General features: G+C 43.5%; 2 protein-coding genes across 2 annotated transcripts in view; one reads left to right on the top strand and one right to left on the bottom strand.

Moving 5' to 3' along the window:
- The first annotated feature begins 210 nt into the window (after positions 1-210).
- On the top strand, positions 211-1910 carry LOC134292916 (ribosome-binding protein 1-like). The gene is made up of 2 exons (XM_062958701.1): positions 211-1379; positions 1872-1910. Exons 1-2 carry the CDS (start codon positions 414-416, stop codon positions 1908-1910), a joined length of 1005 nt encoding a protein of 334 aa, XP_062814771.1. The 5' UTR covers positions 211-413.
- Positions 1084-18108, bottom strand: part of tmem132b (transmembrane protein 132B) — a 272960-nt gene continuing 255935 nt past the window's right edge. The window contains exons 6-9 of the mRNA XM_008113646.3: positions 13556-13761; positions 7217-7490; positions 5701-5892; positions 1084-3005 (exon numbers count right to left, since the gene is read on the bottom strand). Coding sequence (XP_008111853.2) covers positions 1854-3005; positions 5701-5892; positions 7217-7490; positions 13556-13761 — 1824 coding nt within the window. The 3' untranslated portion in view covers positions 1084-1853. The remainder of the gene's footprint in view (positions 3006-5700; positions 5893-7216; positions 7491-13555; positions 13762-18108) is intronic.

Raw genomic sequence — 18108 nt, 5'->3', positions numbered from 1 at the left:
ATGGCTCTGGATCAACCATGACGGAGGCCACATGGACCACGGAAAGGGCCTGAAGCTGTTAGGAATTGTGGGAGTCGAAGTCCAAAACACCTGGAGGGCCCAAGTTTGCCCATGTCTGGAATACAGCAATGTAACTGCCCTGCTCTTTTTTTACCCTCTACATATGTATCTCTGCTAAGATGCTTTGGAATATTCATACTAAAATCTGTCGATTTTTCAAAGAATCTGCCTCCCAGTTAACTTGGGGGTGCATTTCTTCCTCATTCACAAGGTCTCTCTTTGATCTATTGACTAAACTTTACAGCCCTACTCAGAATATATCGTAGCACACTTTGGTATAACCAGGGTGGGGGGGAAAGATCTTCCCAGCATAACAGAGCAAAGTTACCAATTAAATCAAGAAAGCTATATAAATGATGCAGTCAAACGAATTAACCACAGGGATAAATACTGGTTATCGAGAGGAGGAGGAAGGAGGAGAGGAGCGGAGTGGAAAGGAGCAGAGAGGAAAGGAAAGGAGCGGAACAGAGCAGAGAGGAGCGGAGAGGAAAGGAACGGAGAGGAGCGGAGAGGACAGGAGCAGAGAGGAGCAGAGACGAAAGGAACGGAGAGGAGCAGAGAGGAAAGGAACGGAGAGGAGCAGAGAGGAAAGGAACGGAGAGGAGCGGAGAGGAAAGGAGCGGAGAGGAGCAGAGAGGAAAGGAACGGAGAGGAGCGGAGAGGAAAGGAACAAAGAGGAGCGGACAGGAAAGGAACGGACAGGAGAGGAGCAGAGAGGAAAGGAACAGAGCGGAAAGGAAAGGAACGGAGAGGAGTGGAGAGGAGCGGAGAGGAGCAGAGAGGAAAGGAGCGGAGAGGAGAGGAGAGGAGCGGAACAGAGCGGAGAGGAGCGGAGAAGAAAGGAGCGGAAAGGAGCAGAAAGAAGAGGAGCGGAAAGGAAAGGAAAGGAGTGGAACAGAGCGGAGAGGAGAGGAGAGGAGAGGAAAGGAACGGACAGGAGAGGAGCGGAGAGGAAAGGAACAGAGCGGAGAGGAAAGGAACGGAGAGGAGAGGAGTGGAGAGGAGAGGAGCGGAGAGGAGCAGAGAGGAAAGGAGCGGAGAGGAGAGGAGCGGAGAGGAAAGGAAAAGAGCAGAACAGAGCGGAGAGGAGCGGAAAGGAAAGGAGCGGAGAGAAGAGGAGCGGAGAGGAAAGGAGTGGAGAGGAAAGGAAAGGAGCGGAGAGGAGAGGAAAAAGTGTTGGCGAAAGCGAAGGGGAAGAAGCGAAGAAGAGGAAAAGAAAAAAGACAACCCAAAAAGGATATATTTGCCTGTACTTCCAACAAACATATTACATGAGGCCAATTCATTCTGATCCTTTCAAAGGAGCTGAGATTCCTGCCGTAAGCAAAGAATGTCTACTGTGCTTTTACAAAGAGAAAAAAATATTCCCCCACCCCACCCTACAACATTGTCCATTTCTCCAAAGTAACGGCTTGTCATCGCATGACAGGCTAAGCCATCTTCTGAGTCTAGCCGTAGCTGGATCAGTATTTACTAGTATCAGGCGACATAAGAAAAACAGCCGGTTGGGCGCCATTCCCTCTCGGATTGTTAAGCAGCTGTTTGGAGGGTATAGCACACCCCCTTGTATCTGACAAAGACAGGATAACACAGCCAGATTTTTCTTGCACCTGATCACAACGATGTGAAGTTACTATCTCTGAACCTCCAAAAGAATTGGAGGAGTCTTCTATTGCTGGCTGGTTTGACCGTTCCATTATCCATAAAACAGAAGGCATAAAGGTGAATACAAACGTAAGAAAGTTTTTTTTCTTCTTCTCTCTTTATATATAATTTTATTTTGCATTTTTTTTTTACATATTGTCTTGCAGCCTTTCCATATAGTCTCTAAGGTCCTGGGAATCGCCTAAGTCCATATCTTGGCACACCCATTTGATGTTGTCGTCGCTGTCGAAAAGAATGGAGTTGGTATAAGGGCCGCCATCCTCTGGCAAGATGGTGGTATAGGAGGTGAACTTCACCCTTTTCCGCTTGGGCCCAGGTGGGTTGACAGGCTCGCTTGAGAGATCTTTCTCACAAGCGTATTCAGCTGAGCGAAGGATCTGGTTGTGGAGGTTCTTCTGAGAGTTCCCATTGAGGAGGAAATTGCTTTCCTCAAATTGCATCCCTCTGTCTATCATGGTGGTGCATTCTTCGGAGGGGAGTGAAATGTCCACTGTATTCTCCAAGAGCTCGGTCTCATTGCCAAGCCACACCCAGTCATGGGAATGTGGCAGGTTGCCTTGTTCACTAACAGCGAACCTCTTGTGCCGATATTTCCATGCAAATGCCACACAGTTGATTAAGAAGACCAAAATCGCTAGGCAGAAGACACACAGCAGTGCATACATGCCTATCTCAAGATCTGTAAGTCCTCTGGGAGCCAAAATGAGATCCCCTGGGTGGTTCTGCCCAGGAATGTCGACCTGTATGGGAAAGGTTGTAAAAGACGTTGGACTGTTTTGGAGTTGGCCATCTCCATGCGTGTTCTGATGAACAGAAGGTTTGGATGTGGTGCTTTGGTTGGCAGCCTCTTCGTGACTCATGGAAACTCCATACTTATGCCAGTCTTGCCCTGACCTCTCTTGCTCCAGTGACTTCTCTACGCCATTGCCCCCTTGGCTTTTAAAATCGGCATCGGCATCTTCAACATCATTCGTGTCCCCTTTGTGATCGGACTCTTTCTGGCCAAACTTGACCTTGATGGTTCCTTTCCCAACGGCCAGGCTGCTCTTCCGCTTGGACTTCTGGCAAGGCTCGCTGATCACCATTTCGATTTTAATCAGTGGCCCTTGACCTTCTCCTTCTGCCACTACCACGGGCCAGTCTTCCTCTTGGCTTTCGTGAATGGACACCACCATTTCATCCAATGACGTGATGGTGAGAGAGAAATCTTTCATGTCGTAGATGTCTAAGGGTGTCACAGTGCCATCACTGAACAGAATCCAAGCACTCACCACAGCTTCCTAAAAAAGGGGAGGCGAGAGAATAGATGAGTACAGATACAGGAGAGTTACGGTTATTCGACATAAACAGGTGGGCCGAATGTCGAATAACTGGATCTGACGGATAATAGGGAGGCCCTATTATCCAGCAAGCCGGTTGAAGGAAGTGCCCCGTGCACGTTGCTAGGTAGATAGAAAGCTACCTAGCAACGCGCAGGGGCGCTTCTGCCCTGCCTCTTGGGAGGCGCCCGTGCACGTTGCTAGGTAGATAACAAGCTACCTAACAACGCTCAGGGGTGCTTCTTAAGCCGAGTGCTCACCGCTCCGCCCCTTGGGAAGCACCCATGCATGTTGCTAGGTAGCTTGCTAGCTACCTAGCAACGCGCACAGGCGCCTCCCAAGGGGCAGAGCAGCGAGCACTCGGCTTAGCAAAGTGCCCGTGCGCATTGCTAGGTAGCTTGCTATCTACCTAGCAACGCGCACGGGCGCCTCCCAAGAGGCAGGGCAGAAGCACCCCTGTAATTTTATTGGTATCTATTTTTATTTTGAAATTTATCAGTAGCTGCTGCATTTCCCACCCTTGACTTATACTCGAGTCAATAAGTTTTCCCAGTTTTTTATGGTAAAATTAGGTGTCTCATCTTATATTCGGTTTGGCTTATACTCGCGTATATATCATTTAAAGAGCCACACACTTTCCCTCAAGACCCCTTTCTGCCTGATACATTTTTACATGACTCTAGATATATAGGTATATAAAATAGGTATACAAATCAAACATTTACTGATAACAAATCAACATTTTCAAGGCTTGCAAAACAGGCTGATTTTTCTTTTATATGAAATATAGCTGAAGCATCTCCTGCAGAGTCAACTGGACCACAGTTTTGTATAAATGTCTAAAACAGCCACTAGGTGGCATTCAGAAAACTTTGACAGCTGTCAGGTTTTTCAGGATCCCAGCCGTAGATATAAAGGGACATGCAGTTTAAGAAGCAGAGGTATATATGACACTGTAAAATAACATAGACTGAGAGTAAGCCCTGTTAGTCGATCTAGTCTAGCTTTCTTTTTCCACAGTGGTCAATTGGGTGCTTCTGGGTGCCCTAACCAATAGAAGTTGCACTTGTTTTCTCCTAGATTCCCTTTCTTTTAGTTCAACAGTCATTAAAACTATAACCTTTTCTCATAGAAGAGTTGCTTCAAGTCCCCTGATCATATTGACCATGGTCACGCACCTTCCCTAGCTCTACAATGTCTTCTTTCCGATGACCAATAACTCAAATTGAGTGTCTTGTACCCAGGTCTTTCCTGTCTAGTTCCAACTATGGAGACACTTTGCTCATTTTTATTCTGCGCCACAATCTCTAATGCTGAAGCTTGACACCCTAATAAAACCATTCCCGAGGCGTTCAGGTATAAAACAGGTAAAAGGAAGAACTTCTTGGCGCAAATCATCATTAAGTTTTGGAATGGGCAGCCAGACAGCTCTAAAAGAGGATTAGACAAATGCATAGAAGAGGAAAAAGAGCTCTATGAATAGCTATTTAAATTCTCAGCAGCCATATTGACTCCAATACAGCAGAAGTAAGTCTGAGATAGCCCTGGAGAAAAATAAAGCTAAACGTAATTACATAATGCATTTTCACTGGACGCAGCTTTCCCTTTTTGTTTTTTTTGTTTTTTGGATTATCATCCACTGAATGGATAATAGCATGGTAGTTCAAAACACGAACTTTTCCAGCTTTTCTCTGACACTGGGAATTCAGTAGAACGCATTAGTTTCACTTTGAGCTCAACTGGTTCTCTTGCTGCCTTCCATGTTCTCATAAAATTGTATGACTCTATGCCAGTGATTCCCAAAGTGGGTGCTACCGCCCCCTGGTGGGCTCTGCAGCGATCCAGGGGGGCGGTGATGGTACGTATTAGGACACGGGGGTGGAGCCAGGGGAGGGGCAGGGCCTCTTCCCAAGTGCCGGAGACAGGGCTGAGCACCTGAGACACCTGTTAGGACACAGGGGTTGGAGCTATAGGAGTGGCCGTGGCTTCTTCCCAAGAGCCCAAGACAGGGCTGAGAATCTATACCTCTCCTGAGGCACTTGTTGGGACACAGAGGGTGAAGCTAGGGAAGGGGGCGGGGCTTCCTTCCAAGAGCCCGAGACAGGGCTGAGCCTCTATACCTCCCCTGAGAGGCCTTTTAGGACAAAAGGGCGGGGCTAGGGGTGGGGGCGGGGCCTCTTCCCAAGAGTGCGAGACAGGGCTGAGCCTCTATACCTCTCCTGAGAGGCCTTTTAGGACTAAAGGGTGGAGCTAGAGGTAGGGGTGGGGACTCTTCCCAAGAGCCTCTGTATACCTCCCCTGAGGCACTTGTTAGAACACAGGGGCGGGGTATAGAGGCCTGCCCCCTCCTCTAGCCCCACCCCCTGTGTCCTGACAGGCACCGCAGGACAGGGATAGAAGCTCAGCCCTGCCTCAGAGCTCGTAACCCCGCTCATCCCGGTCCTGACTGCCCATTTGTGGCCCCGCCCACCTCCCCCTCCCAGCCCTCCATCTTGGACTAGGGGAGAGGCTCAGCCCCGCCCTTTTAAGCAGGAGCCACGCCCACCCCTTTAAGCCACGCCCCCTTTCCAGGAGTCGGTAGGCCAAATAAGTTTGGGAACCACTGCTCTATGCTTTTCAGCTAATTTTGATCCTGAGCCGTCTCTCTATACTCCACCTGTTTGGGTGAATGAAGGATATCGGATGCCGATGCTGTTGTGACAATCACTCTCTTGTTTCCTTTGCTTGTCTGGAGTGAGAGGGACAAGCCGGCCACAAGCTGCACCCCAAGGTCTGTGATGGTCACGCGGTCTTCCAGAACAATCACGGTCTTCTCAGCCAAAATGGAATCCGAGAGAGGAGAAAGAACCTTCACAAGAAGAAGAGAGAGAACAGGATGAGCACAATGCAAAAGCTTTGGAAAGTCACGGTAATTACTCTTATTTTTTGTAGTGTTAAAGAAGTAATCTGCTTCTGTTAACGCACTACTACCTGTGTCGCTTTTTATGCCTTTCTTGTTTTCAGATCCTTTGTGACCTAGAATGTGACTTCGAAGTGACTAGAAGTTTAAAACTGAGTTTTGCTTCAAGCATTTGTAAGAGTTAAACCTAAGAATAATGACCTACTGTTTGGGAGCATTTTTCATCTCATTTTTACATATTAAAGCATGTCAAAACAAAACAAGATTTTATTTATAGAAAGGAAAACAAAATCCCTAAAAGTCGGGGATGACCCAAACTTTATAAAACTTGGTGGGCTAAAAGTGGTAGACGTGCCCTCCGTGTGTGGTGATTTTCACCCCAGTACCCCTAAAACTGAGGGGAAGGGGAGTCTGGGAAAGCCCTCCCATTGCCGCCAATGGATCAAAAATTTGTTTTTTTGGATGCGGAACGAAAACATCCATTTGGAAAGGCACCCATTTTCGGAAGGTGCTTAAAAAGTAAAACGAGGGCCTTACGAATAAAACAAACAGAAACTGATAGCGATTCTATACAAATGCACAAATGCTCCTGTGTGCCCAGGAGGGAGTCTCTCATCCGGTATCAGCCATGGATTGAGGATCCGTGTTTTAGCCTGCCACTTTTGGACTCTTGCTTGCTGAGGTGTTCCTGCAAGTATCTCTGTAGATCTTAGCTGGAGAAGATGCAGGATTTATGTCATGATTCCTTTGAAGCCAAGCCATAAATGTCAACACAGGGCATACAAATGTCTGTTATGGGCTATAGAGTGATATACAAGGTTTAGAGGAAAATTTGGCCAAAATATTTTGCTAAGACAATTAAGGAATGGAGGAAACAATAAAAGACTATTATACTTAGAACGGATGAGTTAGGGAGATTGAATCTTTTTTACATTAGAACAAAGGGCTAAAAGCATGGTTGATGAACTGGTCAACAATTGAGATGTTTTTATTTTTTCAGCAGCAGTTCAGCATGCAAGACTTTATATAAGGATGGTTCTTATAAGTTCTGAGAATGAATGCCAAGTAAGTTGTTCCTGCTGTATGTTAACAAATGAAGTACTATCTGCATGACAGTGAGACTTTTCTTTGCAACGAATGGTAAGACTGCCTATCTAGGAGGAGACAGCAAACCATGATCATAACTACTAGTAAATATCTCCTCTTGTTTAGTGCTCTCCATCTCGAGTGTCATGTAGCTAACATTTCTACTGAAATTTGCTTTGCGTCGCACCTGAACAGTTGTAATCCCTTGCTCACGACCAACCAGGACACGTCCTTCTTGTAACTTGGCAACTTTGGATTCCTCCACTTTCATGAAATCAGCCACGAGATCGGTGATGTCAAATTGCCACTCGGAACCAAGCATGTAGGTCAGCTGGCCTCCGAAGTCCGACGATTCGGCAACAAATTGGGTCAGGACTCGCACCATGGCATGCTGGTACTGGAGGGTGCAGCCTCTGCCTTTCTTTTCATCATCTTCTTCTTCGTCACTGTCACGCGTCGGCCTGCAATACAAACATAACATCTTTCCTTAAGTGCTTAGGAAGTGTGGTTTTCCGCCCTGATTTGTCAGCCAAGGAGCCCTATTCATTTCTCTTTGACATGGATCTTAAAATATGTTTGTGAGAACATACACGGTGAAGAGAGGGGTGGCGATGACCAGATTTACTACATCTCAAATCTCCGCAGGATTTCGGTCAAGGGGATCCCCATTGTGACCATGTTGGGATAGTGTTAGAAGTGTTCCCTTAGCCTCCATGATTCGTAGTTCTCCAGGAAACCCTCCAACAATTCGGTTACAGTTTTCAATAACCTTCCGCTCCGTCTGTAATTTTTCACTCTTACTCTTGCATGCACAAATGGACCATTTCAATAGTGTATTTATGCAAAACAGATATTTCACCCAAAAACTCCCCAAATACCCTCAACATTATATTAAATCTTGCACAGTTGACTCTTTTCTCAGTGTCTCAAGGTGTAGAGACATTGTTCCATGTCAAAGAGGAGAACATTGGTGAGCATTCTTTGCATCCTACCCCTACAGAGATGGAATAGTTGCAAATCTTTTGTGATGTCCCAAGAGCTAGGAATAGCTTTCAGGTGGCAGACGTTTAAGCCTTGCATATGTGGAGATCCAACGTACAGAATGAGACTTTCTCACCCATCCTCAGAAGAAATGAACCAAAGTCGCTTCCTCCCACCTAGATCGCCACCCATCGAAGCAATGCATGAACTTCAGCAGGAGGATAATTATTTTCCGGCTGCATAATGAATCAAAATAAATGTTCTTGTTAAGGACATCGGTCTCTGCCTGTCTGGACTTCCCTTCCCCTCCCTCCCTTCTCTTATTTGACTTTAATTTAAATTTATTCCTTTCATTTGCTGCGATTGTAGGCTTTTCGACTGTTCATTTCAGGAGTAGATTTTTCTATTAGCCGAGCACCGCTCAAGGGTTCCATGCAGTACATTAGTCATGAGCGCATACCTATCTAGAGAGCAGATTTCCATCTGGAAGAGTGGGCTGCTCATATTGATAGTGGCACATACCCAGATTAAATTATGATTCTCCTATCTATTGCAAATAAGGAGAAAAAGTCCCCCGTCTATCTATGGGTTCATATGATAACCCATATTTCTCCTGGTAGATTCGTATTATCTCCTTAAATATAAGGGATTCAAATCCTGCACTTCCTCATTACCTTTTTAAATTAATTTTGCATTCAGTAAAAGAAACAGACAAGCCCAAAAGGAACATCCATGGGAACAATCAATCACACAATGCCCAGTAATTTCTGTTTAACATCCATAGGGATAACCTCTTTTGAAACCCATTAAAATAAATACAAGCAAGTACATTATACTAAACCAAACATTGGTCAATCCAGTTCAATATACCAGTAGTCTGGAACAATAGATTCTCTGGGAATTTTGTTGGCCTAGTTTGGATAGTTACTTTCTTAAAGTACTTAGTAACAGTAATAGTTCCAAGACCTACACTGCTATATAATACAGTTTGGATCTGTGTTATATGATTAGTATAGACCCATATGAAGCCCCTGGTGGTGCAGTGGGTTAAACCGCTGAGCTGTTGAACTTGCTGGTGGTTCGAATCCGGGGAGAGGAGTGAGCTCCCGCTATTAGCCCCAACCTCTGCCAACCTAGCAGTTCGAAAACATACAAATGTGAGTAGGTCAATAGGTACTGCTTCTGTGGGAAGGTAACGGCGCTCCACGCAGTCATGCCAATGGCCACATGACCTTGGAGACTTCTATGGACAACGCCGGCTCTTCGGACACGACTAGACTTAATGTCAGGGGAAACCTTTAACTTTACTGTAGGCCTATATAATGTAGTTTAACTTAACCTTTAATAAGATTCAAACTGCATTATATGGCAATGTAGATGTAACCCAAGATACTTAATCAAAGCTAGTTCCAAACAAAGACCAAGTCAAAACTAGATGCATGGAACGTCTACCTGGCATATGTGTTTTCATGGCACTATTATGTGCTGTTCTGTAAGTCACCCCGAGTACCTTTTGGGAGATGGTTGCAGGATATTATTATTATTATCATCACCATCATCATCACCATTCTTGTCTGATATGAACAGAGTTTGGAAATGTGTTGTCGAAGGCTTTCATGGCCGGGATCACAGGGTTGTTGTATGTTTTCTGGGCTGTATGGCCATGTTCCAGAAGTATTCTCTCCTGACATTTTGCCCACATCTATGGCAGGCATCCTCAGAGGTTGTGAGCATGCCTGCCATAGATGTGGGTGAAACGTCCGGAGAGAATACTTCTGGAACATGGCCATACAGCCCGGAAAACATACAACAACCCAGAGTTTGGAAAGGTTACTTTGAAGGACTACAAGGACCCAGAATCCGCCAGCCAGCATAGCCACTTCTCAGAGCTATATTTATTTATTTATTTATCTACAGCATTTATATTCTGCCCTTCTCACCCCGAAGGGGACTCAGGGCGGATCACATTACACATATAGGCAAACATTCAATGCCTTTTAACATAGAACAAAGACAAGACAAACATAGGCTCCGAGCGGGCCTCGAACTCATGACCTCATGGTCAGAGTGTTCATTGCAGTGATTCATTGCAACTGCTCTCCAGCCTGCGCCACAGCCCGAGCCTATAGTCTCGACAGGTTACTTTCCCTAAATCTGGATATAGCTTTCGACTTATTAGCACATTCTTAATTCAACCATGACAAACAAGACAATAAATCGAATCAGTGGCAGCTGGTGGCTTCCTTGACCGTGCCGAATCTTGGACATCTCCTTTAAAGTTCAGAAGAGAACCCAGAGTGGAAGCCACCAGTTGCCACTGAGTCGACCACATGCATATTGCACCATTTTGCTACAAAAGACAGCATTTGCACCCCAACCTTATACTCTAGCATTCTTTCTCTTCCTCATCAACCAGTCAAGTTCCTCCCCACAACTGGAGAGTTTGAAAACCAGCTCCGTTGGAAGCGAGAACTTCTGCAAAAAATTCCAAGTTGGCAGGCCGCGCATGTGTAGCTTTCATAGCAAATGGCTTCCCCTTTCCCAATCCTTGCTGGGAGGCAGGGATGAATGGCTCAAGATGTGCCCAGTGGCCTGGTGGCAATCTGGATAGCTGCTGGTGAGGATGTCTTGCCAGCCTGCAAAGAGTGGAGCTGCTCAAGCCATGCTCTTCATTTCAGCTGGCCCCGTAAATATGAACTAGACACCTGGGAGGCTAAATTCTGAACACTCGGCATAATGAGTCCGAGAGTCAGAACATTCACACTGGCTAATGACCACTGAAATGCATGATGTGCCACGTCTGTGATGGCGGGTTTATTCCTATAATGGATCTATCACTGCAAGACATTTCTGCAACCCCGTTCCAAACAATATGGCGAACGAGGAGGCAACCAGATGAGGCACTTCTCCAGCAGAATGATGGGTTTGTTCTTTTGTTTTCTGCCAACGTGAACCATTCAAACACTCAACTTGAGTTCTGTTATCGCTTCGCGCCTGTTTGGTCGGTCCACCCTTTGGATAGCTTCCACCGTTGGAGTGATCGTGCCCGAATGCAAAACATCTACATTACAACCCATTCCATGGCCAACACACAATTTGATGCCTCAGATGTTAGCCCTGTTTCTGAGTATTCTTTGACCTGCTGATTCCAAAAATGACACCAGTTTTCCCCTATCAGCTGCAGAACATATGCTATCTACCAGTCCACATCTGCTCCCCATAGAAAATAATTATAACCATACCTAAGAAACTGATGGTGGTGTCTATCCAATGCAATTTTCTGAATCACCACCTCAAATAATTCTAAAAGCCAAGATACCAAGCATTTTATTTTGGTTAGGCTTTTTAATGAGATAGCAGGTGAGATGAAGAGCTTTCTCTACCTGAAATCAGGCAGAGAAGATAACAGTAAGTTATGTAGACAAACAGGATGACCTAGTATAAGACATGCCCCTCTGTTCCTAGCTGGTTTTCATCTCAGCACAAAATGGGGATTATTACCGAAATTCGTCCAAATTTTGCCCTAGATTTTGGACATCCATATCATCCATTCTTGCTGCTGACTATGGAATGGAAAGTAGAACGGAAGTTAACTCGCTGTGTCAAGGCCCACTTTCTTGTCAAGGATGAGAACATTTTTGTGCTTTCTTTACACTCCTATTGTCTGGCACTGTTTGCACATAGGTACTAGGGTTGTGCATTGCCCTGTTTCATGTCCTGGTTTTCGGTGGGGGCTCCGATTCATTTTTTTTTTGGCTTCCTGTTTCAAGACACGAAAGAAACAGTAGAAACGAATTTCATGCACAACTCTAATAGGCACACCAATAAAACACCACAAGAAACCTACCAGCGAGATTGTTTTCTTGTAGTGTTTTACTAATGCATACTGTCAGACTGTTGACAAGGGAGTAGATGCAAAGGAATCCCAGGAAATAAAACACGGGGACAACTGTACATGATCTAGTTCCACAATTATTTTGCAAAACTCTCTTCCTTAAGTCAGTAAGCAGCAGAAGTAGAACGAATGGTAGAGAAAACTCAGGGGACAATAAAAGAACACAAACAGAGAGAAATCCTCTAATCGCTATAGATTAGAGAACAGACTTTTTCACTTCAGGGATGTAAATCTTCCCATACATACAAATGAAGGATTTCAAATGCTTCCTTCCCAGTGGGCCATTTCTTTATGCACATTTCCCCACCATCTTCCACATTTTTAGGACGCAATCATTTTGCAAGCAATCCCACGTTATCACGTTCAAAACCGACATGTCATCTTTGAAATGGTTTTAATGGACAGTCCTTTGTGCCAATCTTTGACAAAATTCTGGAGATGCAAACAATGAAAATAAAAGCAGAGGGTGGAAAACACAAGTTCTTTTTACATCGCAAGATAGGACATGTCTGTCCCATTCACATGAATAACTTGACCATGGGTGCATCTGCATGGTAGGATCAATGTAGTTTGATATCTTTAGTTGTCATGGCTCAATGCTATGGAATTATGGGAACTGCAGTTTTACAAGATCTGAGGCCTTCTCTGCCTAAAAGTGCTGGTGCCAAATGAAAAATCCCATGATCCTATCGCATTTAAGCCATGACAATTAAAGAGATGTCAAACCGCATTAAATCTACAGTGCAGAGTCAGTCCTAAAGCAGAAATGGGACTTTTAGCGCTTAAGATATTTTGGACTACAGTTCTCACAATCCTCTACCAACCTCAGACTTCTGAGAGTTGGAACTCCAAAGTGAAACTATAACAAGGGCTGAACATCTTCAGCAACTTGGTCACTTAAATTGGTCCAGGTTTACGCTCACTCTGTGCAATAATGTTTTACTGACTGTTGTTTAAATGTATTGTTTTTTAATGTGGAATTTTATTATAATATGTATGTTATTGTCATTTTATTCTTCGGATATTAATGAAGAAATTGTGGCATTGAATGTTTGCCATTTCTATGTATGTTAACCACCCTGAGTCCCTCTGGGGAGAGAGGGTGGTCTAGAGATAAAGTATTATTATTATTATTATTATTATTATTATTATTAATTCCCGACTACATAAGAATCTTGCTTTCTTATTTACACCATGTGAAAGAAATCCAAAATAAATATTGCATTTGGGTCAATGTCAACACCCATGGCGGTTCATGACAAATCAACGAAAACGGAGTGAAAACTGTTTAAAATGAACATTTAAGTCCAAACTGAGCCATTATTTCAGCAAGTTATTTAGCCCATATACATATATATATATATACACACACACACACACACACACACACACACACACATCTTTACATTTTATTTACTGTGCTAAATATATATCTTTACAGAGCAGATTTGCATGTTAAATGCTCCTAACAATTGTACATGTCTGACTACCAGATGCTAGGGATTACCAGCCAGGGATGGCTACTATCAACAGCATGCAGTGTTTGTAAACCTCCCTCAGGCATGTGACTGGCCATTGTTCATAAATGCCGTTCTAAACCAACTGTTGGTTTAACTCACCAGAATAATTCTTAAAGCATGTCAGGAGTACCTTTTGTTGGAGGTGACAGGGATCCTCCAGCCTTTGATCTGGCTCAGTTCGGTGTCCGAGATCTCGATTTGAAGTGGAAGCCGCGGGACCCACACCGTGATTTCGAGCTGGGTGGTAAAGTGCTGGTATGTGAAGTTCACAATGGTGTCCACTTTGCTTTTCATCTCCTTCCCGTTAACAAAAATGGCGTTGCAGTTGTCGGAAACCTTCGAGCGAATCAAATCAGAAAACCCCAAGATTAATGATAAAGAGAAGAGAGTTGGATACTAGTTACTACAAGCTCTCCAAAGAAATTGCGATTGGCTCCACCGACCAAGCAAGGCACTTACCATTTCCCCAATATGACACACTCAGTTTCCTCCACAATTATATCATTTTTCCCCTTCCAATTCTGAACACATTGTCCAACTAATCATCCTGCTACCACGAACCAGCCAACCGGGTAAGTATCCAGCTTTGTGATTTCCACACTATGAGCACGTCTTACACTGCTCACTTAATGTGAAGGGTCTCTGATTCAGTTCCGTGGCAGCCAAACTATACACAGAACTGATGTAGGGTAACGCAAGGCAAGGCCACCTTAGTGTGGCCTTGAACTCACATTAGCCAAAGTCATTCTGCCTAAAAATTCAGAGCAATCTGCGACTTTGGCTCCATTGGCCAGTTCCAAGATGGAATCAGTTGCAACTATTTATGAATTTACTAGTGTTATCCAGAAAGTAGATTACGTTTTGGAATTAAAAATGAACAAAGTATAGGAGAAAATATTTACCATATGCAGTTGAAAGCCACACCCAAATACCACTTCTCAACATAGTTGCCATTCAAATCTAGGCACTTCTCATAGCGATGAATGAGCTTGGCAACTCCTTCCCCACCAAACTCTGCCACTTGCATCCTCAACACAGCGTTTTGGCGATGATGCGCAGCTGCGGCAAGGGGTGACTGGCTAGTTGAGGATGCAAGAGGCAGAGTTTTGTGGGGAAGGAGTTGCCAAGCTCATTCATTGCTATGATAAGTGCCTAGATTTGAATGGCGACTATGTTGAGAAGTGGTGTAAGCATGAATAATTCCCAAACTAGAGCTATCAAATGCCATTTTATGAATCAGCACCCCAAATAACCCTAAGAACAGACATAAAAACCAAGACATCAATGAATTTTTGATCGGGCTGTGTAGTTACACTGTCTTTGCTTCTCTGCAAATTATGTGTCAGGATTCTAACATTTTACCAGAGTCAATGATATCCATTGGAATCTTGCTTCCAAACTCCCGGCTAAAGGTATAACCACATTAGTTCCTATAGTAAACAGAGAGACAGACAAGTACACCTTGGAGGAGATAAATACATATCCAACCCAGAATATTGGCTTTTAGCCCTCCGATCAAGTCTCCACGCTTACACCTCCTGTCTCATGTGTCCTTAATTATCTCTGTCTCATCTTAATTTGACCAGAGCTCCCTTAGCACTGTCTCTGTGATGTAGCATATCAGCCACTCTTCCTATTAATGGCCTTGATTAATGTGATTAAAGATTCCCCATGACGCTTGCGACACAGTGTAAGCAGGAATGTACACGGAGCTCAATTCATTCAATCTAATTTGCAAATGCTCGGCAATGGCAAACTCAGTCTGTCTTGCCGTCCCCGTATCGGAGTCACCAAGTATGTCTTTAAGTAGGTATTCCACATTTTGCGTATTGGGCTGTCCTAATATTCACCAGTCCCAATATCCCAATATCGGAGAACTCATCGATCGGAACCCTAGTTCCACACATAATAGGGATATTGGAAATGCAATTTACGCCCAAGCCACCCAACGTAGTCCGCATTTCATTCCAGCTTATTTGTGTACAATTCTTTACAAACAGCTTAGAAATGAGACCTCGGCATTCCGTAAGACAGAACTATTTTTTAATGAGGCTTACTTGGTTTACTTCATTAAGCCTAGTGGATTTTCCTTGGGATAAACATGCATATGATTATATCATTAGCCCTTCTGCATGCTTCTTGGAGAGTAAACTCTATTTAACCAAAGAGGACTTCCTTCCAAATAAATGTGCATTGGCATCATCTTCCATTCTTTCTCTTGGAACCAAAAGTGTACAAAAATGAACTGTACTTAAAAAACAGATACCGTATATACTCGAGTATAAGCCGACCCAAATATAAGCCGAGGCACCTAATTTTACCGTTAAAAAAACTGGGATAACTTATTGACCCGAGTATAAGCCGAGGGTGGGAAATGAAGCAGCTATTGGTAAAGTTCAAAATAAAAATAGATACCAATAAAATTACATTAATCAAGGCATCAGTAAGTTAAATAATGTGTATATATATATATATATATATATATATATATATATATATATATGGATACAGATATACAGGTACATGGATCTATATGTATATAGGATTTGCAAGGACCTGCAAACATATGAGGGGAAAATTCATATATAAAATTAATGTATATAGATAGATAGATACAGATATATAAGTACATAGGGATTGCAAATACATGCAGGGGGTTAATGCCTATATATCTGTAGGAGAGATTAACAAATATTTCAGGGGGAAATGTGTTTATAAGATTAATGGATATATATTTTTCTTCTTCCTGACTTGCAAGGGCATCTTTCCCTTTTCAAAACATTCCCTTGGTTAAGAGCGAGGGAGGCTTTGGAAAACATACTGATAAGGGAGAGTAAGAGAGAAATAGATCATATATGGCAAGCAATGGCCTCCAGGTTCTATTGCCCGGCCTTGACCCCATTATAAGCTGAAAAACTCAGTTTATCATCGAGTATATAAGGTAAATACTTCTGTTCCGCTCACATATTTGCAACCAAAGTGATCTGGGATTCCTGATACAGCAGTGGTTCTCAACCTTCTTAATGTTGCGACCCCTCATGTTGTGGTGACCCCCAACCATAACATTATTTTTGTTGCTACTTCATAACTGTCATTTTGCTCGTGTTATGAATCGTAACGTAAATATCTGATACACAGGATGTATTTTCATTCACTGGACCAAATTTGGCACAAATATCCGATACGCCCAAATTTGAATGCTGGTGGGACTTGGGGAGGAATGATATTGTCATTTGGGAGTTGTAGTTGCTGTTACACAAAGAAAATGTTTAATAGGCCAGAATGAACATAAAGAGAACAATCTTGCTGGTAGGAGTCTTTCAACAACAAAACCAGTTCCATGGAGAGCTGGTGGTTGGCTGTTCCATGGCTCAGAATTTTGGAGCAAAGGTTGGTGGACCATCTGTTGGGTATATAATCGTTCTGGGTGTCCTACACTAGGTGACCTATGAGACCTACTCCAACTCTTTGATCCTAAATCCACTTTCAAAAGGATTTTTGTATGCAAACTATATGTTCTGCCGCTGAGCTTTGCCCTCCCCTGGGTCTGTTCTGTGGGCTATGAATGCCAACAAAGGGGGCGGGGGGAGGATGAGAGTGTTGTTGACTGTATAATGGATAATTGATTTTTATGCTATGTTCTCTTTTAATCTGCACAGTTTGTTTTACGTATAATTTTGCATTGCCTACAGCTAAGGAAATAATTGAACTTATCATTATTAATTTGTGTTGTAGGCTGCTTTTTAATCCAGCCTCTATTGCTCAAAATGGTCTGCAAGAGTAAAACAACAACGGGTTGGGAGGCGGGAGGCACCACGCTATCGTCACCATCTAATAAAACATGAAACAGATGTAAAAGCAAACAAGCAAGCAACAATGGACTTTTACTAAAGCAGCTAGACCTTTTCCACCTGGAAGACTGGACAAAATTAAAGCATAAACATTCACGGAATTGAAAGTAGTTACGGGTAAGGAGTAACAGAAGTTGGTGGAACTGAGGTCAGTGGGATTTTAACGTAGTTACGGGTAAGGAGTAACAGAGGCTGGTGGATCTGAGGTCAGTGAGATTTGAACGTAGTTACGGGTAAGGAGTAACAGAGGCTGGTGGAACTGAGGTCAGTGGGATTTGAAAGTAGTTACGGGTAAGGAGTAACAGAGGCTAATGGATCTAACTTTGATGGAGCTGTCCAAGGTACTATGCCTATTTGCGGGAGAGTTTGGTACCTTGGAGAGCTCCTTCAACATACAGATTAAGATCCACGAGCTATTCCTTGTTCCACTGATGTTGGTGCAACAAGCTTCTCCTGACGTGTGATTTGCAATTTATTGCTTCCCCTTGAAATTATACATTTCTCAAAATATAATCAAACTACGTTATAAGAAGATTCTAAGTTACTTAGGAATAGCTTTACTCTTTCTGTTTGACAACTATTAAGTATTTTTCGGAATGGTTAGTTGCCTACACCCAATCCTTTTTCTGAATATCTAAGACTTAACAAAGTCATATTACGGTTGTTACCTGGTAAAGAACAGCTTCACTCCTTTTGTGAAATAAATGTCACTTCAGTTACATTGACATTTACTCTATGGCTTTGGAAGAGAAGTACCTCAAGTGCTGGCACAGTTTGCAACAAGTCTTCTTCTTGGAGAATCCCATTTTAAAAAGAACTAGAAAGTTAAATA

The sequence above is a fragment of the Anolis carolinensis genome, chromosome X, assembly GCF_035594765.1.
Source record: "Anolis carolinensis isolate JA03-04 chromosome X, rAnoCar3.1.pri, whole genome shotgun sequence".
Lineage (NCBI taxonomy): Eukaryota > Metazoa > Chordata > Lepidosauria > Squamata > Dactyloidae > Anolis > Anolis carolinensis.
Note: the sequence above shows the minus strand (reverse complement) of the source record. Positions and strands in the feature narration are given on the sequence as shown.

What these genes read in the sequence shown, in the direction of transcription:
- LOC134292916 (XM_062958701.1), top strand. Translation starts at nt 414, where the DNA reads ATGATGCAGTCAAACGAATTAACCACAGGGATAAATACTGGTTATCGA. An exon ending in AAGGAGCTGAGATTCCTGCC is followed by an intron (nt 1,380 to 1,871) that starts GTAAGCAAAGAA and finishes ATTGTCTTGCAG; the next exon opens with CCTTTCCATATAGTCTCTAA.